This window comes from Leptosomus discolor, chromosome 7, assembly GCF_034619465.1.
Source record: "Leptosomus discolor isolate bLepDis1 chromosome 7, bLepDis1.hap2, whole genome shotgun sequence".
NCBI classification, from domain to species: Eukaryota; Metazoa; Chordata; class Aves; order Leptosomiformes; family Leptosomidae; genus Leptosomus; species Leptosomus discolor.
Window position 1 is genome coordinate 2,405,927 of NC_141397.1, and position 26,284 is coordinate 2,432,210.

The following is a 26,284-nucleotide window of genomic DNA, read 5'->3' on the forward strand; positions in this document are numbered from 1 at the left end:
CTCCAGCTCCTCCGCCTTCGCCCCGGGGCTGCCTCACCCCAGCAGCACGCAGGGACCCTCCATTCACCTGGTGTCCCCCGGCACCTGCAGCGGGACGTGACGGCGAGGGAGGCGCCGGGAAAACCGGAGCACGGGGCAGCACACCCGGGTGCTGTGCCCTCCCAGCGCCCTCCTGCTCGGCTGAGCCCTCCCAGGCGCTGATCCTGGGGCTGGCAGGGCCGGCTGCGGTTCCCCTCACGGTCACGTCGTGCCCCGGTGGTCCTCCTTGGGTGGTTGGTTTGGGTTGTTTTTTCCTGGCACGTGGAGCCCCCCCAGCTTTGAAGGGCACCCCCTTTGGAAAAGGGTGCTGGGGGAAGGCAGGTGGCTGCTGGTGGCCAAGCGGTCCCGCTTCGAAGTACACCGCTGTCACGGCCACGCGCTGCTGGACATGGAACCAGCAGCCGGGAACGAGGTAAGTCGTCATCTGCGCGGTTGGTAGTAAACGCCGAACGCTCAAGGTGGCCAGAAAGGTCACTTGCTGGTTCTGCCCACGAGCTGCTCCGTTCCCACAGCGCACCCCCAACGCCCCTGAAGCCGCTGTTTGTGGCTCTGTGGAGCCCTCGGCTCGCCCAAATCAACGACATCACCGCCAATAAACTTCCCGAGGAGGACAGTTAATCCATTACCGCTGGTTTTGTCTGCCACAGGGGTCCTGCAGCTGCTTTTGTCCCCAAACACCCCCCTCTACCAAACCAGACCACGCCGCTGGACCGAAGCCTACCGCAGCAAGACGGGAGGCTCCGTGTGCAGAACGACCCGGCCGCGGTTTCACCGGGTGACGAGCCGCCCTGCCGGCCCCACCGGCGGCGGAGCCGTGCGCACGCCGCGGCAGACCCTCCCTCGGACGCACCGGGGCTCGGAGTCGCTCGGCTGCCCTGCGCTTCGTTAGGAGCGGGGAAGCACGGTTTGTAACTGTTGTTAAGGGTTTTTTTTTCCTGAAAAACGCCTGTTTGCGGGATGTTATTGTTCTTGCTCTAGTTTTCAGTAAGTGTTCGTGATGATAATGCGCTGTACGGCGGGATTGCGGTTGCTTTTCTTTCAGCCGAATTAATTATATCCTAAATACCCCTGGCTCCTTTTTTCTTCATTCGAAAGCATGAAAAAATTGCATGGGGTAAAGAGTAAGAATTGAAAGCTAATGTTAATTTCAAAAATTCCGTATTACAAAAGATCGATGTTTAATCTGAGCTAATCAGCAGTGCAGTTGGGGGGAGGAGGGGGAGGGAAAAAAACCCCCTGGAGCCGTGGTTTGTCTTGTGTAAAAGGGATGCTCATTCAGATCGTTTTCTACCTCAAAACGCGGTGAGGATTCAGAGCATCTTCAGCTAAACTTGTGCGATGGCTTTAATTGCCCCAATCAAGGCAGGAGCTGGGGATTTGTTTTTGGTAAATCCTGGAAGTCCAGGATCTAAAAAACCAAACACAACCGCTTTTTCTGAGTCTTAAAGAACCGTTAATTGGCTGCTTCGAAGTCAGCACAGCCTCGCCTGGGCTTTTAGCCCAACTGCTTCCGCCACCGAAAGCGCTACAGTGGCTTCTCCACAGCGACTTATCGAGACCAACGTAATCCAGAGCAGGTTTAGCAACCACGGACTTGCTTCAAGCTGGAAGAACCTGCGTCAGGATCTCCGGGGCAGGCAAGCGGGGGCTGAGGAGCAGCCTGCCCCTCCCCTGAGCTCCTCACGGGTTTGGCATCGCAGATAATCCCCGGTGGAGATGAAGAGGATTTGGGGCAAACAGTAAGTCAGTGCACCCCAGCGTACCGCCCCCCCCGCCCCAGTTAACCCACTTCATAGACGTCTGCCTTAGCGCAGCCCCAAGCCAGGGAGTTCAGGCTCCCCCCGGCCCGAACGCTCAAAAAAGTCACCCCTCGCAGACAAGGCGGCTCGTTGAGCGAGGAGCTGCCCGTTCCAAAGCGCGGGGGAGACCCTGGAGGGCTTCAGGTTTGGTCTTTAGAAGCAACTGGGCGTCTGCATCAGCTTCCTCCCGTGACCAGCCGCAGAGCTGGGCAGGCTGGGAGCTGCGGAGAGAGACCAGAGCCTCCGTTCCCGGTGGGCGTGGAGAGACGCTGCTGACCATCTCCTGCTGAACTCCTCTGGCCAAACCCTTGAGACCTCCAGGCTGGGGGTGGGGGATTTGGGACAGAGGTATTTAGGTGTTGAGGAGGAGTCAGTGTGATAAACTCCGGGCAGGTCACACCCCCCCCCCCCAGCCCCCTTCAGCCAGGAGGGACCAAGGGCCCAGGGCCGCCATCGAAGGACGCCCAGCAGCAGGTCAGTGGGGTTAACTCCGACATTCTCCCAGCTATTTCCAGGTCTCCAGCGCAGGCACTCAGTGACCCCACAGCCCACGAGGCAAGGAGTCATTCCCTGGGTGTGCAGGTGAGAAACTTCACCACTGGAGAAGGAAAACGAGTTAGAAAAGGCCAAATACGCCAAAGGGCAAAGCGGGTCTTGTCCAGCACAGAGAGCAACGAGGCTCTTAAAAAAAAAAAAAAAAGGATGATCTTAAGTGGCGGCTGACACATCCTTTTTTCCCTCCCTGTGCTGTAAAAGGAGGGCAGGGAGGCAAAGGGACACGGAGGGAGTTCAAATTTCCGACTGTCCCCCTGGATTGCCATCCAGAAAGAGAGCGAGGGAGCTGGGAACCACTGACATGTCTGAAAACTGGGCGTAGGTTTTATCACCCGACGCTCGTGACGTACCAATTCAACAGCACACCAGCATTCCCGGGGGAATAAAAGGTCTTTTTTTTGTCAAAATCATTTTATTAAAGAGTTAACGCCACGACAAGCTCAAAATAACACATGCTTCGGAAATAAACCGGATGAAGAATACCCCCAGCAGAAGCATGGCCGCTTTGAAGGCATGGTAAAGCATCAGCTGCACGAAACTGCTGCCCACCGGGCGCAAACTCTGCTGGGGCGAGGGAGGAAGGCCTCAGGGGGAGAGGGCTGCTGGGCCCGACTGCTGTTTGGGCGGCGCAGTTCGCCCAGCACGTTCAATCACAAGGGGCACAACCTCCCCGGCTGCCCAGGCCCAAGCGTGTTTCTCCAAGAACTGGCCCCAGCACGGATTTTTTATTTTCACTGTGAGAACTAACAAATTCGGCTGACAGCTTAACACAGCAGTTATAATATATATATATATATTATATACAGGATAGGTGTTTGACTCATGCAGCCTCCTCAGTTACCTGATTTTTTTTAAAGTTTATTTATTTACTCAAGAAACGTTATAAAAAAATAGGTTTGCAATTTGTGTTTCACTCCGGTGTTAGCTCTGCACCACCTCCGGCAAAGACAGCGTTTCAGCAGTAATTTGGCAAGAAACCTGCCCTAATTCTTAACCTCGTTTGTGTAAATCCACGTAGAAAATAAACGCGAACTCTTTGTACAAAACAAGAGCAAATAACTGCACCTCTATAAAAGGGGATTCATTCCCTTTAGTTTTATTATCATGGCACGTACTTCAGAGTTTCACAACAGCGGACTAATTTTCATTTATTTTCATTGTTTTCAACCCCAGCGTGGTGTTGATGAAGGGAAGGACGTGAGTTACCAGGGGCAGCTGACTCATGCATTCAGCAGTTCGTGTTCTTTATCGGTTTTCCCAACAGCATCGGGGTTGGATAACGGGTCAAGGTCGGCGAAGAGACTGAACCAGGCGGTCAGGTCTTTCGGGTTCTTTGTAGGTTCTGGGGAAGAGGAAAAAACAAGAAGAAAAGGGGGGAAAAAGTACAGACTCGTCAGCTATTCGAAACCCAGAGCGACTCAACGTTTGGCGGGGGTCACGCGAACGCCGCGCTGTCGCTTAGTTTGGTACCGAGGGCACCTCTGAGGAGGAAATCGGAACGAGCGGCGGCATTTTAAACCCCTGCCTTTAACAGCAGATGGAACTTTAGGGAAAATGAATGTTTTACATCCGTCTGCCTGCGTGTTTTGTAAGGCTCCTGCCCTGGTAAGTAGGGGAACACTCCGATTAAAACCAGAAACAACCCCGCTCTGGCCGGCTTTGCCTCGCGGAGGGTGTTTTGTCTCTTTGGCGTGTGCACCCGCCCGCCTGCTGAAAGCAAAAGGAAAGCAAGGTTTTACTTTCCACCTCTCTCGCAGGACTAAATTCCTTCGCCTCAATCCCCCTGCACACAAACCTCCCCCCGAGGCCCTCGCTCACCTGGAGCGAAGCTGGCAGGGGGAAGGTGCTGGCCAGAGGGAGGGGGTGGGCAGGGGACAGCCAGGCCCAAGCGCAGCTTCTAGTCTCAGCGTGTGTTTCGTGGCGGAGAGAAACCAAAGCGACCGGGGAAGACGTGCCCCCAGCAGCTGGCCCGTGGCATCCATGTACCCACACAACACACGGCGCTCTCCCACCTTCCCTTATTCCCACGGGGCCGACGTTGCCGCTAAAGCGGCGACAACCCTGGTGCTGTAAGGGAGGCACCTCACCGCCCCCTGGGGCTGGGGCGGCCCTGAGCTGAGCTCGCCGTGTGCGACTCTGTCGGGGAGGTAAGACGGGCTCGTCCCCTCAGGGAGGTTAAGGGCGCACGAAAGCGTTCCTCGGGCCCCGAGGGCTAAAGAGGCTCCGCCTGGCACGACGCCCCTCTCGGTGTCCGCACGGCTGGAGGACCTGCCACGCTCAGGATCGCCGATTTCCACGGAGCTGAAGGCCGGCCCTTGTTCTGGTGAAGGAGCTGTGGCTGGGGCACCGCCCTCCTTTCCAAACCAGTTCCCAAACCACCTTCACCCGCTTTGGTTTTTTGACGCTGAGCTGAAAAACGTCAGTCTTTCAATGCCGGGAGGCAGGGGAAGGAGCGTTTCAGCGCTCCTTTCTTCCGCACCGCGCATCCCGGAGGCACCTTCCGGCCACCCGGGAACGCACAAACCAGCCACAAGGATTCGACGTGTTCCCAGGTCACTTACCCACAACACCCTAGTCCAAACCCGCGGGGCTTTGTCTCGGTAGACGGCAGGACGACGCGGCGAGGGCCCAGTTGCGACAAGCGGATGAAGTTTCGAGCGGGTGATTACTGATACGCTCTACGTTATCCACAAAATCCGCAATCAGGGCTCTTCTGCCTCATCAGCCGCCTGTGTTTTCGCCACAGTGCCCTCCTAGAGCTCTGGAGCACTGTTTAGCTTAGACAAAGCGTGTGCAGGTGCTAGTCCATGTGACTCAAAATTAAAGTAGTAAAAAGAAACCGTAGTTTCAGCTCCCTTCTCACACAGAAAAATCACTCTCCTGACAAACTACTAGCACTGAAGCCTACCAAAAAAATACACCCACCCCCCCCCCCCCCCCCATCATACACATAATCAATCGTTAGCAAGCACAAGATTCCTGACATGTAACTGCTACAAAACCAGGTTTCTCAGGGTAACTAGGAAGAGCGGGAAGATGCAAGAGTCACAGCTAAAAAGGAAAAGCAAAGTAACCGAAGGAAGACGTGCCTGCATCACCTTTCGGGGGCGTCCTGTTGGCATTCACGTTCAGGCTGTTTGGCTTCTGGGCCGGCTGGGGTAGAGACGGCGGGCTCAGGCTGTGAGCTGCCCATCCTGAAATTGAAGAACAGAGGAGCGTTAGGGTGAAGAACGACTCCGGTCCCTCCGGCACAGCGAGTGCGTCACGTCAGAGGACGCAGCGGAACGTCCCGGGGACGGCGACACGCGAAACCAGCAGTTGGATGCTGCAGGCACGCAACGTCCTCAAGAGGAGAGGATCCGTGGAGCAGTTCCGCCACCTCCAGATTCAGGCCAACCTTTTCAAACCTTGAACCTGGCTAAAAAGAGATTTTTTTTTTTTTTTTTCTTTTCTGGTTTCTTTTAGCCACGCGCAGTTAATACTTGTCCACAGAAAGGCCAGCGCAGGAATCGAGTCAAGCGTAGCTGCAGGGAGAATATCACTTACACTGGGGAGAAAATATCACACATACTGAACATTTTTTCCACCTTTCTTTACTTTAACAGTTCCAAAGAATTTCACTTCATCAACTACTCCAGAAAAAACATACTCAGAGACCCGAGATTTTTTTAGTTAATTTTGAAATGATCAATTCCGAAAAAAGTCATTTCTTGCAGAACACTTTGAAGCATTAAATTCAAGGTGCACTGCTTCCAGTTAACTTAAAACTAGGTTTTAATGGAGTACTGTTTTGTTCTTAATTTGAAAGGGTCTTCTCCAGCAGGGAGAGACTCACTATGGAGGAAAAAAACTGGGTATTCACCACTTTTTGTCCTTACATGCATATTCCCTGGCCGCAAAAGAGTAACGATAGACACCGTTACCGAGGCCAGAGGAGCTGGGCTGGCAGGATGCACTGGGGCTGGACATACCACGCAAACATCCCAGGAAAAAAAACCCCAGCATTTTTGTCCCTGGCTTAAGATATTTAAATTCTTACGCTTTATCACATTTAGAGGACCGGAGGTCGTATTTCTCATTTCAAAAATACCTCCTGTGAGGGTGGCCTGATCCGTTACCCATCCGTCTCGGGGATCTGGTACATCTGGTTCTGCAGTATCACGAACAGGACGCTCGTCCTGGCACACAGGCAGTGCTGCCTTATTCAGTCTCTTTCTTCTACAAGTTCACGCTCTCACGCCCTTTGTCCTCCTCCCCTTACTTTCTCCTCTGTTGAGACCCCCGTCAGATATTGTCCTGTCCAGGTATCCACTCCTGACAGCTCCCTAAGTCACACAAACCCTTCCTCTCCCTAACAGATCGTTCTCACCACTCTCTGACCTTACCTTGGCTCTAAAAGGCCCGAAGCCCAAGCTGTGCTGCTAAAAGGAGGCAAGAAGAGTGTTTCTATAAAATCACACGAATTAGGAAGGAAATTTAAAGCCACAAACATCCTCTGTATCTCTAAGGAAACAAAAAACTTCTTCAAAACCCGGGTGCGGGGCGCTCACACGCACTTGATCTTGGCAAAGGTGATCCAGGCTTATGAGCTACCCTGTGCCGCCTGACGACGAGATCTGAGAGTTTCCCCTTTCCCATACGAAAACCTGACGGATAAATAACGAAAAGCACGGCATGAGCGCCGCAGGGACGTGCTTCTCCAGGCGTTTTTTCCCCGGGGAACGGCAGAGGAGGGTACCCACAGCGACAGGACCCCGCCGTGCCCTCGCGGCGCGAGGAAGGCGGCGCCGACGGGCGGCCACGGAGACGCCGAGCGGCTGAAGCGCGCGGGGCCGAACCCCGATTTCCTCGCAGCGACCGGGAGGGCTGCCCGGAAACTTTTCCGTGCGAGTCCCAGGGACTCCGGGGAGCTGAGGAGTTGGCTCCCCGAGCCCTCAGTGCTGTTGGTTCGGGCTGGTGTGACTGGGATCACAGAGCGAAGCGCCGAAGGGCAGTTTAACCCCTTCGGAGCCTCCTTTGGCGTCCCTGGACTAAGGCCGGGTAGAGACGCTGGGGTCTGGTCCTCTGTCGGCTGAAACGCAGGGAGCTCAAGTACTGCTTCGGAAACAAAAAGAACCCACCAAAAGCCACAAAACCACCCCAGAAAACGGGTGATGCTTTTGCAACGAGCTTCTCCGCCTACGGAGGTATCGGGCAGGAGCGACGCAGCGTTTTTATCAAATCCTTCCACGAGTTCCGTTCTTGGCGTCCACTCGCGGGGAGCCGCAGAGACCGCTCTGCCTCTCCAAACCAAACGGCAGCCGATCAAGGCGGAAGCAGTTGCCGCCCCCAAGCCCCTTCGGGTTTTCCTGTGAACAGGGCGGCTTCGTTACGGGACCAGACAAAAGAGCGCTGTCGAGACAGCAAGGAAACCAAAGAGCTTGCTCGTCAGCTAGCGCCTCCACCAACGCCGCCACAACTCAGTTTAGAAATGGAAACGGTGAGCTGCACGTTTTCTTACCACCTAGAACGCGCGCACTTGGAGGGAAGACACCGAGGAGCCCTCAGCGGCAGGAGTGAGCGAGTAAACGAGGCCACAAACGTCAGGAAAGAAAAGCCAAAGCTCTCGCTGAAAAAAAGGGGAGAGGCCAGCAAACTACAAAGCTGGATCTGGAGGAGAATCGAGAAGATCTGTTGGGAGCACGCTTTGTTTCTAGTGCCTGTGCATGTACACATCCAAATGTATTTTAAACCAGCACCTGGCAGTCCCATAGCAATTCAAAGTCCCATTGTGCTAGAGCCTGCCTATAAATACAGCCAGGGAAAACGCCAAGCTGGGAATTCCTGACAGTTTATAACCTGCCTAGCATTGTGCCTGTTTTACAGATCAAGATCTGAGGCAGAGAGAAAACAAAGCCCCAAAGATTTACGAGCGTGCTCAACACAAAATAAGTAAGTAATCCCGCTGAAGTTAATAGAAAAGTTAATGTGCTTAAAGTTTAAGCATGTGAGTTTTAAGCATCTTTATGGTCTTAAGGGCAAATTCACACAGGAAGCATGCAACATCGGGGCTCCAGCGTAGCACCTCACACTGAGTAATTATTAAGCAATCCTACCAATCAGGGGGGGGAAAATGTGTAGGAGACGTATTGCAAATCCTTGCTAAAAATATCCGTAATTCATATATTCTAATATTTCCAACTTGCAGGATGAGATATATTTATACTGCAGTTTGTAATTTTGTTTGGGGGAAAAAAAAAAAAAAAAAGTTCCTGTTCCCAAATTTATTGATAGGGCCAAATTAATAAAGAAGTGCTGTGAAGTGAAACGAAATGCAGTGAAGATTAAAGCTGAGATTCTACAAGACAGAAAAGGGACAGAATTTCACCTCCTGTTAAAAAAGAAGAAACAAAAAACTTAAAAATAGCCTATGAAAGTTAGTTTAAATAATGTATTTTACTTGGCAACCAGAGTCAGCTGGGAACATGCCGATCATTCAGCTGATCAGCCCTGACTTTCTAAATGCCAGTAGATCAATTACCACGACCTTCTGCCAAAACCTTGGGAATCCACTGGAAAACGTCAACGTATTTTATTCTTCCAATACAGATTTATCCTTTTTCTTATTCCAGAAGATTTTGGGATACCGTGTTGACTGGAATGGATTTTCCATTCCTAGCGTTCCTTGAACGCAGCAGCCCCGAGTTCTGACTTTGAAGCACCACCAGCGCCGCCAAGGCCAGCGTCTTGTGCACGTGAGAGCGGTAACAACAGCCCCAGGAAGGACACCCAGCCCCGTTTGCCATCGACGCCTCAAAAATACTCTTCCTTAAAAACATGTAAAAAACCCTCTGAAAAAAAAAAAATCAATTCCCATAATATTTCTGTTGCTATTTTCAGTAATTTGCTTAAAATCCGTTCACGTCTCTGTATCAAGAAAGGTGGTTTTCGTTGTTCTTTTTCCCCCTTTCGATAGATACCATGGCCGCTTCTGGTCACAAACTGCTTAATCTGACAATGCAAGGACGAAACCTCGTGATTTTTTTTTAGCTCCTACTTTATGAGGTCAAATCCTACACTCCTTCAGTCCCTCTTCACGCTCATCTACGCATGTACCTCGTCAAAAAAAACCCACCTGAAACCGTGCATCATCGCAAACGTCACACCCCCCCCCCCCCCCCCCAGTTTCCATCTAAGCGTCGATGTCAGCGAACCCAAATATCTTGCTTTGGGGGTGGGGGTGGTGGTAACCGGATTCATCATGAAGTAAATTTGACTTCCTTATTCTTGCCAAAACGCCACGGGTCATCTTACATCACGCACGACTGTACCAGTTGCATGGGTTCCAAGAAGCAGTCTTCACGATGGAATCGGCCTTTCCTACATCACTGCTCCCCAAAATGGAGATCTCAACGCCTTGGGACAGAGCCCAGAAAGGGAAGGTCCTCCTCGAGCTTGCAAAGCCCTAGGAGAAGCCTAGCCTGACTGCGGGGAGGATGAAGGTAGCTGCTGCTGGCCAGTTATCACCAGCCTGCCGCCCTCCCTCCCTCCCTCCCTCCCCTCCAGGCCAAAGCAGCAGCAGGAAAGCTCGGCCCTAATTCCCTCCTTTCCTTTCCTCCCCCGCCAGCAGCAGCTTGGAAAACCCAAGGCAATTAACTGCGTGGAAGCAAGCCAAGAGAAAGAGTTGCATCAGTGGATAACCAGCCTACAAGAGGAATCCACCTGTATGGTTGCTAGGATGAGACAATCCATTCCACCTTACCCACATCCCTACGTGCACCAGCATAGGATGCTTTGAAAAAAACCCCAGAAAACGAATGAATGCAATCGATTTTCACCAGGTTGTTTAAAAATGGCATTCCCAGACAAAATACAGTAACCACTTTTGGTTCTTTGGCCCCTTAACAGAGTCACCACAGCAGTTGTGATTTAAACCCACTCAAACAGATTTGCTGTTACAGAAAAAAAAACCCCTGTCCCAAAGGCCTCCAGAACATCTCAGGAAGCTCAGTGAAAACATTCGAGGCAGCCACCTTGACTTTAGGTTTCAGGGCGCTTCAGTCACCAACACCGAACGAGCAGGGCTAGCAAAACCAATACGCTACTCACAGGTTCTTCTCCAGGCCACGCTCCGCTTCAACTTCAAGGTTTCTGCAGCTGTGGCACAACCCAAGCTGTCACCGCGCTTCCACGCAGCAGAAAGCATTACTCTAAGACCTAGAACAAAGCCCAAACCGCTAACAGAAGAAGGCGAGCTCTCACCATGTAAAGACGACTGCAAGTCATTCATGTTTTGGTCTAACAGCTGTGAGGGCAAGTAGCCCGATGGTGTTGGCGCCACAGAGGAGGAAGGGTTCTCCACATCTCCAGCTGAAGAGTTCACGGCGAGATCAGCCAGCGCAACCTGCCCAAAAACAGCTGTCCACTCTTTGCTGAATTCCCCCTCGTCCAGGGAGGAAGCGTTGAGGATCTCATTCAGTAACACCATGTCATCCTTATCGCCAGGTTCTGACTCCAAGGACCTCACGAACTGATCCTTTGAAGCTGTCTCAGAAGAAGAGAGTCAAGAGAAATCATTTTTTTAGTAAACAAAGAGAAGGAGGAACCTTTTAAAAACATCCAATCGAGGGTTTGTATGTTAAGTGAGACGGAATATTTTTGCACGAATATTTGTTGCTTTCTCGTTTAGACCCAATTCTCTTGGACATCCGGGCTTGTAGCTTATGCAACAAATTAACTCCTTGCTTATCGCAGATAAGCTCGCTGCTGTGAAGACTCCTTTCTCGTTTAAAACAATACTACAAGTATGCTTAAAAATCCATTAAAGACCACACCAAACCCATTACATAGTCTAACATTCAAAACACTGGAGAAGACCACTTTCATATTGCTTTCTGAAGCATTATGTAAAACTGTCAAAGCAAATCAGGCTGGTATAAACTGAAAATAAACAAGAGTAGGGGATTATTCTAGAACTTTATGAGGACACACTTAAGACGACCTTTATGATCTTCTGACCAGAGCCTGAATTATTGGGGTACTTCCCCATGAGAACAGGTTACTCTACGCACAGCGAGATTTCTACACTGTTCAATGCCCTCGTAACTATTTCCCCCTCTCTTAGGCTGCTGAGAAATAACTGGGGCCACTTCCCTTCTGATTCCACTTGCTAGTTTTCTAGCACCAGAACGGCAGCTGAAGAAGCTCTTCGATCACTTGAGCCATTATTCCTTAAAAACCATTTTTTTTCCTATTTTAGAAATGTTACCTAGTCATACAAAATACATGGAACTTGTAACCAGGATTGTAACCCTTTCCTCTAGCTCACCAAATATTTGGAAAGTGAAAGAACTATCAAGGAACCCCAAGGGTTATTTTACTTGGAAACATTTTGAGCTCTGCTCCGGGAGTATGCAGAGGACAAAAATGGTGGTTAACAACGTCGATAATGTTACGTTACTGAAACCCAGATCAGTTTATCTTAATTATGCTTGTTTCAAACTTGTGGTAAGGCAGAGAAGCAACTTCAGTTTTCCAAAGTCTAGGGAGATCAGCTGAGCTCTCCAAGTGGCTGCACAACTCGCAAAGACGTTTTTTTAACCCTTTTGGGTCAGGCTAAAAGAGCGACAGCAGCAAAGCGGTGGCAACAGGCCATTTTATTTAAATGCCACAGCCTTCTCGGGAAAGTTCCCTTTGAATAGCTATAATGATTTATAATGAAATGGCTGAAGTTGAGTCAGAGGAGAAAAAAAGAAGCGCAAAAGTGTGTTTTAAAATAGGCTGATGAGTCAGCACACACACCTACGTGCAAAGAAACAAATAAACCATCCCGTAATTAAAGGATTTTATTCATTACTGAAGTCAGCTCTGAGATTTCAGCTCCTTTCTCATTCCCATTTTCATATACCTCTGCACTTCCTGACAGGGCCCAAAAATTAGGAACAGAAACATCACAAACACGTCAGTTCTGATGTTCTCGCCAGACTGCAACTAAAGCACCACAGAAAACGAGTGGTTCTCATGAATTTTCCCATCTTCAGATAAACAGCCCAGAACGTTAACGTTGCCCAAGCACCTACGACTCCCCCCCGGCCCCCGGGCGGGTGAGGCAGAGGGGCAAACCCTTCCGTCGGGGAAGCGCCCCCGCTGTTTCAGAGGCGCTTCAGAACTCTGATCTCTGTGGGGCATCACAGAAGCTGCTTTCTGGAGGCCCCTTCGTCAACTTGGAAGCCTTGCAGGGGGAGATGCAAAGGGAGCACCGCTAGGAACAGACCTGCTAAGACCCACCACGTACCCAACCACCGCTGACCCACGACGGAACAAAAGCTTCGCAGCCGAAGCGCGGAGCAAAGCTCTGCTTCGCCTGGGCACCCCCCCTTGCAGTCGCCCCCATTTTGACGTGGGGAGAAAGCCCAACATGCAGCTTCACGTCTGAAGAGCAGCCGGGTCTGGCTGCAGCGCAGAAATCAGGAGGGACACACTTCTTGCCTGATCTTCCCGCGGGGAACGAGGCACCCGGGGCAGGGGAGGGTCGGGCTCAGGCTACCTCGAGGCAGCAGCAGTAAATTCTGCGCTTGTTTGCAACCAAGGTTATCTTGAAACCAGTCTGGCTTATCGAGATGTTACTCATGTGGTATCTCTGCTAGATTACTAGAATGACATGGACTTTCTCACCTCACCCGTAAATCTTCTATTACTTCTTTTCCTGTTTCTCTGTTTTCACAGTCAAAATCCTTTTTTGTTTTTTTTTTTGGTCTGCACACGCTGCTCCTAACCCTATAAATACCCACGAAAACAACTCCAAACCTCCCAATAAAGCACTGAAAAATCCACGTCAGTATATTCTTTTCTGCAGCGGTTTGAACAAGCCTCCAGCAACGCTCACGTTGCTTTGCAAACACCCTTCCTTTTGCTGGTATTGAAAAAAAAAAAAAAAAAAGATGAATGGGAAGAGAAACTAAGAATATTTACCATGCCACATGACTGGAAACACAGGATAAAGACTTCCTTCTGAAACACACGCTGAAGTGTACCTCTAACTATACTGCTTCGCTTAAAATAATAACAATATTCATTAGCCTAAAGCTTGTGGTATGTAAAATTAAGGTAAATGGCTGATACTGTCACATGCACGTAACCATCCTTGTCTGATGTAGCTGCCCCACAACTGTTTTTCTATCGGTTTAACCATTTGACTAACGGAAAAATAAATAGCCTTCTAACTGACGTAGCTACGCGTGTATGACCGACAGTTGTATGCGTGAGCTGTGTCTCCACGAAGAAGGTCCAACAAGGAATGGAGCTGAGCAAGGGGAAAACCAGAAGAAAAAAGGCCACCTCATCACTCCCCGAATCACCTTCCTTGACAATATGTTCTTCCAGACGTACACTGACCGCAGCAACGAGGTGACCCCCGCCTGGTCTGTCCACAGATGAGGGCTGCTTCTGCACAGGCAGCTGAGGAGCTTGCCCCGCTTCTGCCTTCACGGGTGATTCCCCACATGGGGTCATTTCCCCACGGTGCCCGCGGCACACCCGAAGTCGAGGTGTCTGCAAGCGCTCTCTTCCTTACCTCCTGTGACGGCACTGCCTTCCATGCCCCAAACTACACTCTCAGTCCGACTGACTGAACCACACAAACGGGTTTTTTCTTTGCTTCTCGCTTTTTGAGTTGCCACAGGTGTTTTTGTGGTTGTTGAAGGGTTTTTTTTATTCATTCTCCCGAGATATATGAGTGAAAAGCGAGTGAGAAATTCTAGGCAACGCTCCTACTGAAGATGAAAACTCAGTATAAAACTTTCAGCCACATCTTTCATATGTTACAGGGCAAACCGGTAATGTTTGGAACAAACAGCACATCCCCTTGAGCGGCCACGGACAAGGACAGGAGCAGAGCCTGGACTGAAAGACTGCCTTCTGATGTGTGTGTGAGAACAGCACAGCAGATTTAATTCACTATCTGGCTGAAAGTTCTTATATGGTTTTAAGATGACCAAATCATCTGTTTCTGATATGTACACAACTGACACAAAATCTCACGGTTACTAACGTACTGCCAAGGGTTGTGATACAGCAACTAAAGGACCAAACAAGAAAAGTCTGTGAAATGCTATAGGAGGGGTAAGGTTTACCGTGGAACCTACTTCAGTGGGGCAAACACGATCCAGGCCAGCACACCCAACCTCCCGTCGCCTGTTACAACACGTTTTATCCCCAGTAAGGCTGACCTCACACTGCAACATCAGGAACAGTGCCCCTGCATGTATATGAAGCTGAGTTTCCTTTAACACTGTTTAAATGCTGCAGCTGAATTATTTAATTCAACCTTTCACATTACGAAAACAATTAAGATCTAAGATTAAAACGGTACTCGGTGACTGTAACCGAAAAGCAGATGAATCAGACGTGCACAAATGTTTCATACCATTTTCTGCTGGTTGCAGGTCTAGTAAGTCATCTATGGCACCTAAAAGGAAGAAAAAAAAACAAAAAGAAAAATGAAAAGCGACAAAGGAAGATCTGCAGTACACCGACAACCGGTATGCACCCATCTAAGGGTAGTTTGGTTAAAGCCTCTTCACCTGAGTTCTGCTTGTGGTTACAACGTCCTTGTAACGCGGACAGGACATCCTCGCCATCGCCAGCTGTAACCGAGATCCGTAAACACGTCAAATCGCACTTGGCACAAGACCACGCTTACAAACAACGTCACTGCGAGATCAACGCTTGCTGGTATCCATGTTTAAGATGAACCTGGTCACCACGGAGGAAAGACCCAAGATACAAGCATTTCTAAGAAGCGAGGCCAACTTCTGACTAATAGCCTGGGAGGGGAAATCGCCTTTTACATCACCACAATCCACGCTAGCCCATCTCCAGGCTGAGTGCCCCCAACTGAGGCGACTGCAAGAAGCAGACAGGTCTCCGCTGTCCTCCAGAAGCAGAGGGACTTCTAAAAAAAGTGTGTAGTTACACAGGGAGAGACCACAAGAACACCAGAACCTCATCACTCCCCGAATCGCCTTCCTTGACAATATGTTCTTCCTCACGACACCAACTCTGGGAATGGGGAAGAGGAATCTTCTCCCAAAGCACCCCAGGTCAGGGCATAAGTAACAGCATCTCTTCTGCAGGAAAATAAATTGGCTAAGACCAATGGGAGGGAAAACGTACAGCTGAGGGTTATAGGCTAGCAGAGGTGAAAAACCACCACCATGCCCCAAAGTGCTGAGCAAGTTTCTTAGGTTAGAGGTGGAGTCAAACCCATCAAGATTCTGTCTATCAGTGAAGAGAAAGACACCTCCCTCGGGTGATTAATCACAGTTAAGATATGTAAGAAAACAGGAGGGATGAGTTACCTGCAGAACGTGCCTTTCGCCCCCCCCATGAACTGTGGAGGAAATCTGCCTTCTAGACAACTAACTCGGTAGCTCTAAAGGCCAATGAAGGGGTCGGTCACAGTATTGCCAGAACTGGAAGGCAGATAAGCTGGAAGCCTCAAACTTGAGGCTGGAGGGGAGAAACAACATTCTCTACAGGGCAATGAAAATTGAATGCCAAACCTCTTCAAGAGAAACATCAAGGTGTGCTCAGAACCAAACGAAACCGAACAGCTTGCTGTTTGAATCACATTATTTTAACAAAGCTCTGCCGGGACGACGACAGAAATGGGCTAGCAGCAGCACTACAATCAGCCCGTCATTTATGGACCCATGCTCACCTCTGATTACACTCCAGACAGACAGGAGAGGCATAAACACCCATGGACAAACAGGCGTGAGGCTTCCAGAAAAGGACAATGCACAAAGCTAAAGGGGAAAACCCCAACGCTAAAGCGGTTGGAAAAGGCGGGAAAAAAATCAGAAAGAGAAGTTCCTGACAGGTGGGATACGGATGGCCACAATTCTGTAACGAAAAAAATACAACTGCTGCAGAAAGCCTTAGCCCAGGGGTAAACATGATGGAGCCAAGCTTGAAAACACCCATAGTACATTAAGAAAAAACACAGAGCAAATGATAAAAAAAATTGAAAGTTATGAAGTAGAAGTAGTTGATGAGGAAAACTAAGAAGAAACACGGGTCCATCGCTAGCAGCACTGCATCTGTATTACTTTAGTACGTACAGAGAACTTTCAGGAAAAAAAAAATAAAAATCTTAGCAATGGCACAGACCCACTAGTGTATGGAGATGGAAAAAATTTAGCAGAGCAGGCAGAAGTATTCCAAAATACTTCAGTTCCTTTTAAAGGTGATGGAGAAAGAGACAGAATAAGGTATTTGTATCATGGACGATGGTGAAATATTTTACAGCCCATAAGTAACTAGGATTCTAGAAAACATCTGCTAAGAAAATACAAGTCAGATTTTGTAGCCAAGAATATTAAAATAACTCATCAAAGAGATATCTGATCTATTTAATTGCAAAATGGGTGAAACTTCACTGGAAAAGTCCTAATATTGTTGTGTCATTGCTACAAAACCCACCCAAATAACAACAATAATTAACAGGGTGACTCAAGTAATTGTAGGTAACTACGGGCTGGTAGCTCACCATCACTCCTAGGCAAAACATTAACTGAATCTCATTCAGTAGGGGATTCAGCAAAAGAATACGAGCGTAATAAATGCTCCTGCCATAAAAGGGGGGTTTAAGGAAAGCAGATCTAGTTAAAAAAAAAAAACAAACCAACAACTAAGTTAATTCTTTGTCAAAACTATGAGCTTTCTTTGGTAAAGATATTTGTTTAGAAACAACTTGACTTTGCACCGCACGGCCTTCCAGCTAGAAAGTCAGCACTGCGTAGTATCTGTAACGAACATATTGAATGGATTAGGAGCACGACAACTAACAGATGTCAAAAGCCAGTGGTTAGGAGAAATAATTGCAAAGCAGAAGTGTTTCTCCTTCAGATCTGCAAGGTTTAGTGTTGTATCCATTGCCATTCAATGGCTTGAGCATTCATCTGGAAGTAAACACAAAAATCCCTCTTTAAAAAAATGCGCAAACAACTAACAGGCTATTCGAGGCGGTCACTCAGGCCTGTCCTTGCGTTTCTGTAGTCAGAGCTGGGGGAATTTAATACCACCAAGTCGTAAGCTGTACCTCTAGGAATGAGGAATACAAGTCGTGCTGCAGAAAAGAAGAATGAGTCCTGGAAAGCTGCGGCCAAAGGGAACTGACCCTCGATAAACCACAAATTCAAATATGAGCTTCTAACTGGACGTTGCAGCAAAATGAGATCTCCCCCTTGGTACACCGAAAGAGGAATGTGATTTTAGAAACACGACAGGAGACTCCAACATCAGAAACGTCTTGAGCAGTTATACATTTTGCATTTTAAAAGGGACGTTGTAAAGAGGAATGGACACAAACACTTCAAAAATAAAGGAGCAGAGAAGATGTCTTGAAGACATCAAGATGGTTAGCCTATCGAAATGAAGATTTGAGAGGGGTCTTCATTTGAATCTAGTACCTTTTAAGTATCTTTGTGGCAGATAAAACACCACATATTAAAATTATTCTCCATTAATTTAGTAGAAAAAGATACATTACAAGCCATGGCGTTATTTAGGCTGGAAGGACCTCCGGGGTTCCTCTTGGCCAAGCCCCTTGGCAGAGCAGAGCCAGCTAGGGAGCTAGATCAGGTTTCACAGGGACATGTCCTGTCAAGTCTGGAAGATCTCCAGGGATGAAGATTCCACAGCCCCTCCAGGCACTTTTCCCAGCCCTCCACCTCCCTCTGGCCATAAACACTTTATTTCCTAGTACGTAACCAGAATTTCCCTTCCTGTCACTCGTGTCCATCGCCTCCCAGTCTTTCCCTGTGCACCTCCAGTTAAGAGCCTGGCTGTGTCACTGGGTAGTAACCACCCACCAGGTCGTTAACCAACCACCCAAGCTGCGGCCGAATAGGACTTTGCCTAACTTTTGGGCAGAAGTTCCACGGAATTCATCAAGTTTTTTCACCAGCAAGCCAAGTGGCACACTTTCCTTGTCTCGACACCTGCTAGTCTGTAGATCCTTTCCTTGAAGACATGCCCAAGGTAAGAATGATGCCAAAGACGAGCTATTTGAGCTATCTGAGAGTAACTGAATGAAATGCCGTGGGATGTAACAGGTGAGAGATTAGCTTTAGCAGATATTCCTAGCCTGAAGTTTTATGCATCTGTAGGGGTTTGCTGAGAGAAAATACAGGAAATACAAACGAAAAAACGAGGTATTACAGCACTTATGAAGTTATGACAACACAAAATAAAATACCTGAGTAGTTTGAATCCTTGGTATGGCTCTCTTCATCTAATGAAATCAACCTTAAATTGAAAGAATAAGAAAAAAAAATGAGAAAATCATTCTAAGGCTATAGAATAATAATAATACTACATTTTTCTCTTTTTGGTCACATCATTACAGAATTGTATCAATAACAAATAAACAGTAATCAGACGGTCTCTTGCATTTGCTGTATATGCTGGCCTGATGTTAACTTTTATTGTTTCATTGGTGGAATTCTGTGGAAAACCAAAATCAGATTGAAGACCAACTATCAAAACCTATCACCCTTCCGGTTTTAATCTAACAAATCTCTGTAAGGAAAAGTACAGTGCATTCTGCTTTTCCAGAGTTGGCCTTTCACGAGAAGGAGGTACAACTGTTCAAAAAAAAAAAAAAAATCCAAACCAAACCACCCCCACTTTGCACTTCTCTTAACAGCGACTCATTAAAAAAATCAACAGTCTGGTGAGTTTTGTCCCATGTCAGCAGATTGCTAAAAAACCAGAGGAGCAGTGATGATGCAAAAGCTCTTGACAGAAAAAAAAAAAAAAGTTGTGGTTTCCACGCAATTCTTGTACAAAGGTCAACTCTTCAATGAGGAATATTTACTTTCTGACTGTTGTTACTTTGAGTAAAGCCATTCAGCTGGTGGGGAATGAAGCAGCCACCGGGCTGACGTGGTGGTGGCACTTCTGGTGACAGGACAGGAGGAGCCACCTCTCCTGCTGTTGAGGATGGGCTGGTGGTGGAGCAGAGGAAAGCCAGATTCAGGCCGAATTCTAGTATAATGATGTCTACTGTGAATGGAAAGTTCATGAGTGTTTTAAAAGCTTTGTTTTGTGTAATTCTTCTTGAATCTTAGATGTTTGTTTATGGTTTTAGGCAGCAAAACAGCGCCATACTTTTCCCCCTCAGTTTTATGACAGACAAGGGAAAAGATAATCGATAAATAAAATCAAGTACAACCATGACACCGCATCTGATGCATCTGCTGGCAGGTGCCAACGCACACATCCTGCATACACCATGCAGTCACTCTAGAACTTCATATTCAACATTGAGGAAAACAATTTTTTATGACATTCTTTATTGTTGTCACGTGAGATGCGGCAGATTCAAGGAAGCGCTGCGGCGACAACCACCTGCCAAACGGTGCTTGGCCGAGTCCTTTCTCATCTGAAGAGCACCAAATCCGACCAATTTATAAACTGGTTTTGGTCAGCGGTGCTGAACGTGAACAAGCAAAAGGACTGCAAAACAGGGCTCGTTAAAAATCCATTGTTATAAATAGCCGAGCAAAATCCACTACTCAGTCAAGCTGTTCTCTGCTTTTTTGACAACTGATCCTTTGCTGGGTGCTTCGATGAACCAGGGAGAGTCAAAACAACAGGTGGCAGCAGGATTATAGCAAGGTCGCATCCCCTCGCCGCTGAACCCTGATGGTCCCGTCGGGGAGGGATCGCATCTCGTTCTCCAGTTCTCCTCTCCCCGCGGCAGCCCGTTCATCAGCCCCTCTCACCCCAGAGCTACAGGTAACTCAAACCTTGGCAGCATCGGCTCCCTTAGATGTACTTTACCCTAAGTACCCAGTGCTTTGTTGGGTCGCTAACCGGTGCTGGATGCATTACAAAAACTAATCGCTGCGCAAAGCAAGCAGGAATCCATATCCTCTTCCCAGGTGAAAGGAGATGCTGCTGACGGGAGAAATACAACGCTTATGTACCTCCTCCCACGTGTCGCTGTTTACCGTGGGTTTTACTAAAGCAAAAACGAAGCAAAAGCTGAAAAATAAAAAGAAGGCTAGGAAAAGATGGAAAACATATAAAGGCTTAATGGCTCTTTGTAAAGCTCTTCATTTCACCACAAAGTTTATTAGTTGTCACGTACACATTACAACATTTCAGGAATTCTTGTATTAGGCTTACTATGAGCTAACGTGATCAGCCTAGCTGCGTCTGTATTTCCGTTTATAAATGTTTGGTGACTTCAGCAACCAGAAAGCAGATTACAGACAAAAATACTCCTTATTGTAATACATAGGCCATGCAACTTACTGACTCTGCTGGTCTTGCTGTACTGCTTTGGTGCTCTCAGTCTGCAGGTCCTCCTTTTCTGCTTTTTCTGTTAGTTTATTCACAGGATCTTGCAAGCTCTAGATCATAAACATAATATAAATGAAGAGAATAAACCAAAACAGAATCAGGGAGGCAAAAGTGTGTCATTTAAGGCGAAGCCAGACTAGAACCTGCATGAAATATGTTAAGAATGGCCTTGAGCTGTATCAAAACTATATCTGACTCAAACAAGCAAAATAAAAAAAAACGCTAGGAGAGGCTCATTCAAATTGAGTCACACGAACATACTTCACATAAGAAGGTGACTCTTGGCTACTTTGAAACTCATGTTCCGTTTCCAGTATTTCTAAGTAAAACCTGGCACAAAGCAGGCGCTGACAGCACGTTTCTGCGCCATTTTGGGGGGTTTGCCTCTTTTTTGCCTCTTTTTTTTCCTCCCCTTTTTTTTTTTTTTTTTTTAAGATAGGAAAAATTCATTCTTTACATCTGGTTGATCCTCACGTACTGCTTCTTTACTTCTTTATTCTCTTTTTTTCCTGACACAGCTATTCACACAACCTTGGCAACTGCACTGTAGGGGGAAGGTATTACTGGTATCCTGAATCTGAAAACGAGGCTTAAAATCTTGGATGATTCGTTATCCAGAGGCCAGGTGTGGTATTACGAACCCCTGCAGTCCCTCTGCAACCTGAAAGACCATGCTACGAGAGAACAACGTGCAGTTTCACGGTCAGCATTTTTATAACCAAAATCTGGACGTGTGAACAAGCCAACACATAAAGCATTATGGACTGCCTCTTACCGCTCCTGTGATCTCAAAATGTACTGCAGATTGTCCCTGTTATGCTTTAATTAGGATTTCTGTGTGAAAAATGAAATAACTGAAGAGAGTAATTCAATAATGGCAGATGTTAGCAACGTGAATATTGGGCTCTATCAAACGGTTTTGCTGTGAAGGTGAAAACACGTTCCTCTTTCCAAAGCCCAACCCAGTTTCTGAAAAATAAAGCCATGCTTCACGTGAACAGCCCTGACCACTTGTAATTACGTCTACTTAGGTCCCACTGATATAGCAGCGCACCTCACCCACCTTCTCCCCCCACTCCCCACAAAGCGGAGGCTAAACCAAATAAACCTCCTTTTTGTGCAAAACTTAATGAACACGAACCCGCAGTGGTTTTGCGTCTGGAGTTTTAACCAAACGGTAGCGTGGTTCAGCAGAACAGTAAAACAAAGAAAATACCGCGGCTGCTGAGGCCACCTCATCTGTTGCATAAAAGTTAAGAGTCCCCAGCCCATCTGCTAAAAGGAAAGCCCTCCCAGGCACGTCGCAGGCCTTGCTTGCAGTGCCCTGTTACCCAGGGCAGACGAGTCCCCAGAAGGGACATTCTGGTTTCTGCTTGGCTCAGGACTTGTCTGTACGAGGAAACGTACACTTCAGCATTGCAGAAAGCAAACTGATGGACCTGTCGTATGCAGCAGCTGCGTTTTTTTCCCTCTCAGTAAGTTAATTCTTCTATCTAGGACAGCAGATTAATTAATTGTCATAGGCACCTTTAGCACTGCAGACATCATGCACCAAAAGACGAGGGATCACCAAAGCAGTAACAATAAATAGAGGCATTAAAGAAATTTACCTTATTCTGTGCTGCCACTTTTTTTTTTCCTTTTTTTTTTTTTTTTTAACACTGTAACAGTGCCAACCAGAATCCCATATAAATGTACTTCTGGGATTCTGAATAAGGGACACGAGCCACCTCAGCCAGATCACCTACGAGCAAACACGTTTACCTTTAACTGTACCAGCTACTGATCAGACTGCACCTCTTGTGCTAGTAAAACTGATGGGAATTACCCCGCTGACTCCAAGAGGACCTGCATTAGAGTTCAAAAATCACTATACTCGCACAAAAGTGCAGGCAGGGCTCTGCCCTCCAGGGACTGTCGTGCTCCAGGCACTTGAACCACCCTGGACACCTTCTCAGCAGGACACAGGGTCCACTGTAGTCAGGAGGTGACGGTGCAGGAGGTGTGGTGCTCTGCCACCACGGACAACAGCACAGCGCCTGCCCCAAGAAGGGTGTAATGGTTTCGAACAACAAACAGGACTAGTTTAACCACTGCCTAAGTTAAAAAGAAAATTATCAGAAGTAAAATCTTCTGCACCTCCACCAAGAAAAATACAGAGAAGAAATCAGCATCGTTCTTTAAGGAACTATATCTTAGGACGCTTCCTTCATGAGTGTTTCAGGAAATCCATATTTAAAGGACTGTGATCAAAGCACAGAAACGGAGTTCACAACTACTCTGGGAAGGAAACAGCAGGATAATAATGGCAGTTACTATTTCCTGTATTAGAAAAATAAACATAGGTCTGAAATATAGCTTCAGTTTCAACAGAGATTATGGTCAAAATTGTTAAAAATCAGCAGCTGTATTTTAATGCAATAATTCAACGTAACAATTTAATTCAGAAAATATCCCCTCAAATTCTGATCGCAAACAATGACAGTATTTTCCTCTCCCTTGCCTCCCTCTACTCCGCACCTCGACGTGCACTACAAACTGAGACACCTTTTTTTAAAAAGGTTAAAAAAAGGCTAGAGAATGGGCACGAAATAAAAGCGAGCGTTGAAAAGCCATCGTCGACCGTTTTCTAAGCGTGAATCCATGGCGACGTGATCCCGACTGTCAGCACGCGTAGCAATCAAACCGCGTTATTCCCTTAATCGTTTCAGGTTACCTCAGAGGGAGGGAAGAAGTCCCACCATCTAGGAAGCATGGTGAGCAAACGAGGCTGTCAAGACAGAGACGGAGTTTGGAGGGAAGCAAGCACACCGCAGCGGGGTGGGCGAAGCACCCCTGACTCCACCGGCTCGGAGCAAAGGCATAACCTCACGGCACTCTTCTGGGCGCTCACGTGGACTCCCACGGGCTTTGTCGAGAGCTACAGCAGGATGTGTAGCTTAAGGCAGGGTCCCTGCATGTTTAGAAAGCTCTCTTCCTAGCTTCGTTGTTGCTCTCGCACTACAAAACTCAGGGTAAGACCATGCCACCAGCAGAGCAAGCCCACAGTCCTTCAGACAAGACAGCCTGCCCATCGCGTCTGGCTCCACGACCACAAGTCGCCCAGCGATGCTCTGCTTGCTCCCAGCACTCAGGCTCAATATCCAAGTCAAGCAGGGGTTCCTCTGCTCCAGAGCTAACTCTGGTTCCAGCCCAGGCACCGTTCCCAGGCTGACTGCTGCTCACTCACAGAATTCCTTCACCTGCCTCTGGGCTGCTTTCAAGCCAAGCCAAGATCATCTGGACCGCACACAAAGCCTGTCCTCTGCGGTTAAATCACCAGAGTGTTGATAACGCCCTCAGCTCACCCACAGTTCCCGCCATGTGCCTTGGACAACTAACGCTCTTTCTCTTGACTCAGAAAGAATCAGAGCAACAGAGCTAAGGGCAGGTCCGGGAGCCAGGGTTACACCCCAGGACGTCACGACACACATCAAGAAGTGCAACGCCGCTGAGGGGACAGAAACTTGGATACGTTTCACTCGAGGGGAGAGCTGGAAGGGAGGAGGAAATGCAGGTAGTCTCAGAATTTCCTCATGGAGATCCAGCAGAAGAAAAAAAAAAAAAAAAAACAAACCCCAACACCACAAAACCCCCTAGAAATGTAAAATTATACACAACCTTGCCCGTGAGTAAAGTCACGGTGCAACCAACAGAAACACAAAAGGGCAGCAGGCTAGAGCAGAGGTGAGCAGAAGCCAACAGTGCTGTCGTACCCGTTTGGAGAGAGCTCTCCAAACCACGCAAGGAAAGCAGGCAGCAGCGTTCCACTTTGCGTGGAAATACATGGATGCACCGAGAGTTACACCTTTTGACTCCCTTACCAGGACTATTATTATTTCCAGGCGCACACAATCTCATCAGGAAGTTTGGTATTATAACATTAAAATATAAAACATGCAACTAAAATATTCATTAAGTAACTAAGGCAAATAAATGGTGACAGAAGTTAGAAAGAGGTATTATTCATGAGAAGTAGCCCCTGCAATAAACTGGAATTCATTTGATACACAGCAATTTCAAGACAACGAAACCTTGAAGGCTCTACCAACGCAGCAGCCCATCGTCTTTAATATCACAGCTCCGGATACAGCGCTGGGTACTTTTACATCACGATACATAGAGTTGTTAGCGCATTAATAATCATCTTTCATCAAGCACAAGACTCGCAGTTAGGCAATACAGCTGCAATAGCACAATTACACCACTCTCAGCATATACCCTGAAGCAAAGAAAACAAACGGGCTGCTTTTCATTAAGGGAGTTTGGCAAACATCTCTAAAGACAATGTTTTCTTTCCAGAAACAATCCCGAGAGGCATTTAAGAGTCTCCTTCCTGAAGTAAACCTGGTACATGAATATATTCATACTACAAAATACAAATAGTAATTTTCCAGTACATAGCACCTCCTAATTTTGCAGTAAGACAATCCACGCCTGAGTCCAATATTAACAGTTGTTCCTTTAAATTCTTGTTTTAAAGTAAAAGGCTAATCCTACATATGTGTATGCTTAGCTTAATTCAGAAGGATCACTTGGGTGAGCAAAATCAAGCTGCTAGTATCAGAACTGAGATCATAAAAGACAAAAACGATTCGCAAGCACCAAATGCAAAATTTTCTTTCAGGAAAGATCCCTTTTATGATGTAAGGCAGGGAAAAATATTCTAAACCGGGTAACTCCTGATTAAACACAGGAATAGGCACACTGAAGTATTTCACGCACGTTTTAAGCAATTATATGTTCTGATTGTCTATTTTGAATGCATAAAGCCAACAGCAGACCTGGCATCTTCACTGGCTAGATTTTTAGACCAGCAGTTTCTCCATCAGAAACCATTCTTACCCTAGATCACCTATAGCCATGTAATGTACTTCATAAAAAAATAATACCACGTCATCTCAACGTAGAATTAGCCTGCAGCTCCTCCTTAATATATAGTTACTCTGGCATGACCATATCATATGGCTGGTAGGGATCAGTTCCCTGCCCATAACCATCTATTGTTATTCCACACCCAGGTCTAGCAGAGGAGACACAGGACTCCAAAACGACAAGCAGAGGGGAGGTGACTTCCCCTAGAAAGGCACCTGAAGTAGCAGCAGACATCTATTCTCCTCGGCAACGGAATCTCACCTGCTGCAACCACCCCGTTTTGATTTAATCTCCTTAGCAATCGTTTAATGCAAACAAACAGAAACCACTACTTGGAGGGAAAAAGAGATCATGGCACAGAAAATAAACCCACGCTCTAAAGACCGAATGAAATAAAGAACCGATACTAAAAGGCAGTAACACAGTCCCAAGCAGCTGTTTTCTGAAAGCAGAGACTTCCATGAAATTCTGTAGCGTAAAACTCCCTCCTGATGAGCATCATTTCTCAGCGTACAGATCGCTGCACAACCAGGGAATCCCATCTCTCCAGCACGGGAGGCCAGCAATAAAAATGGTGAAGATTCTCTTAACAAAGTTAGGCTGCACCCTAACCCACTACAACA

General features: G+C 47.5%; 1 protein-coding gene across 3 annotated transcripts in view; it reads right to left on the minus strand.

The window, feature by feature from the left end:
* Positions 1-3,613: 3,613 nt before the first annotated feature.
* Positions 3,614-26,284, minus strand: part of ICA1 (islet cell autoantigen 1) — a 56,559-nt gene continuing 33,888 nt past the window's right edge. The window contains exons 8-14 of one of the 3 annotated variants that reach the window (XM_086467903.1): positions 20,700-20,797; positions 18,639-18,683; positions 14,954-15,027; positions 14,797-14,838; positions 10,635-10,916; positions 5,492-5,587; positions 3,614-3,735 (exon numbers count right to left, since the gene is read on the minus strand). In XM_086467903.1, the coding sequence (XP_086324029.1) occupies positions 3,614-3,735; positions 5,492-5,587; positions 10,635-10,916; positions 14,797-14,838; positions 14,954-15,027; positions 18,639-18,683; positions 20,700-20,797 (759 nt within the window). Of the gene's footprint in view, positions 3,736-5,491; positions 5,588-10,634; positions 10,917-14,796; positions 14,839-14,953; positions 15,028-18,633; positions 18,684-20,699; positions 20,798-26,284 lie in introns of all 3 variants that reach the window. The other 2 variants (XM_086467905.1, XM_086467906.1) reach the window with 2 other exon arrangements.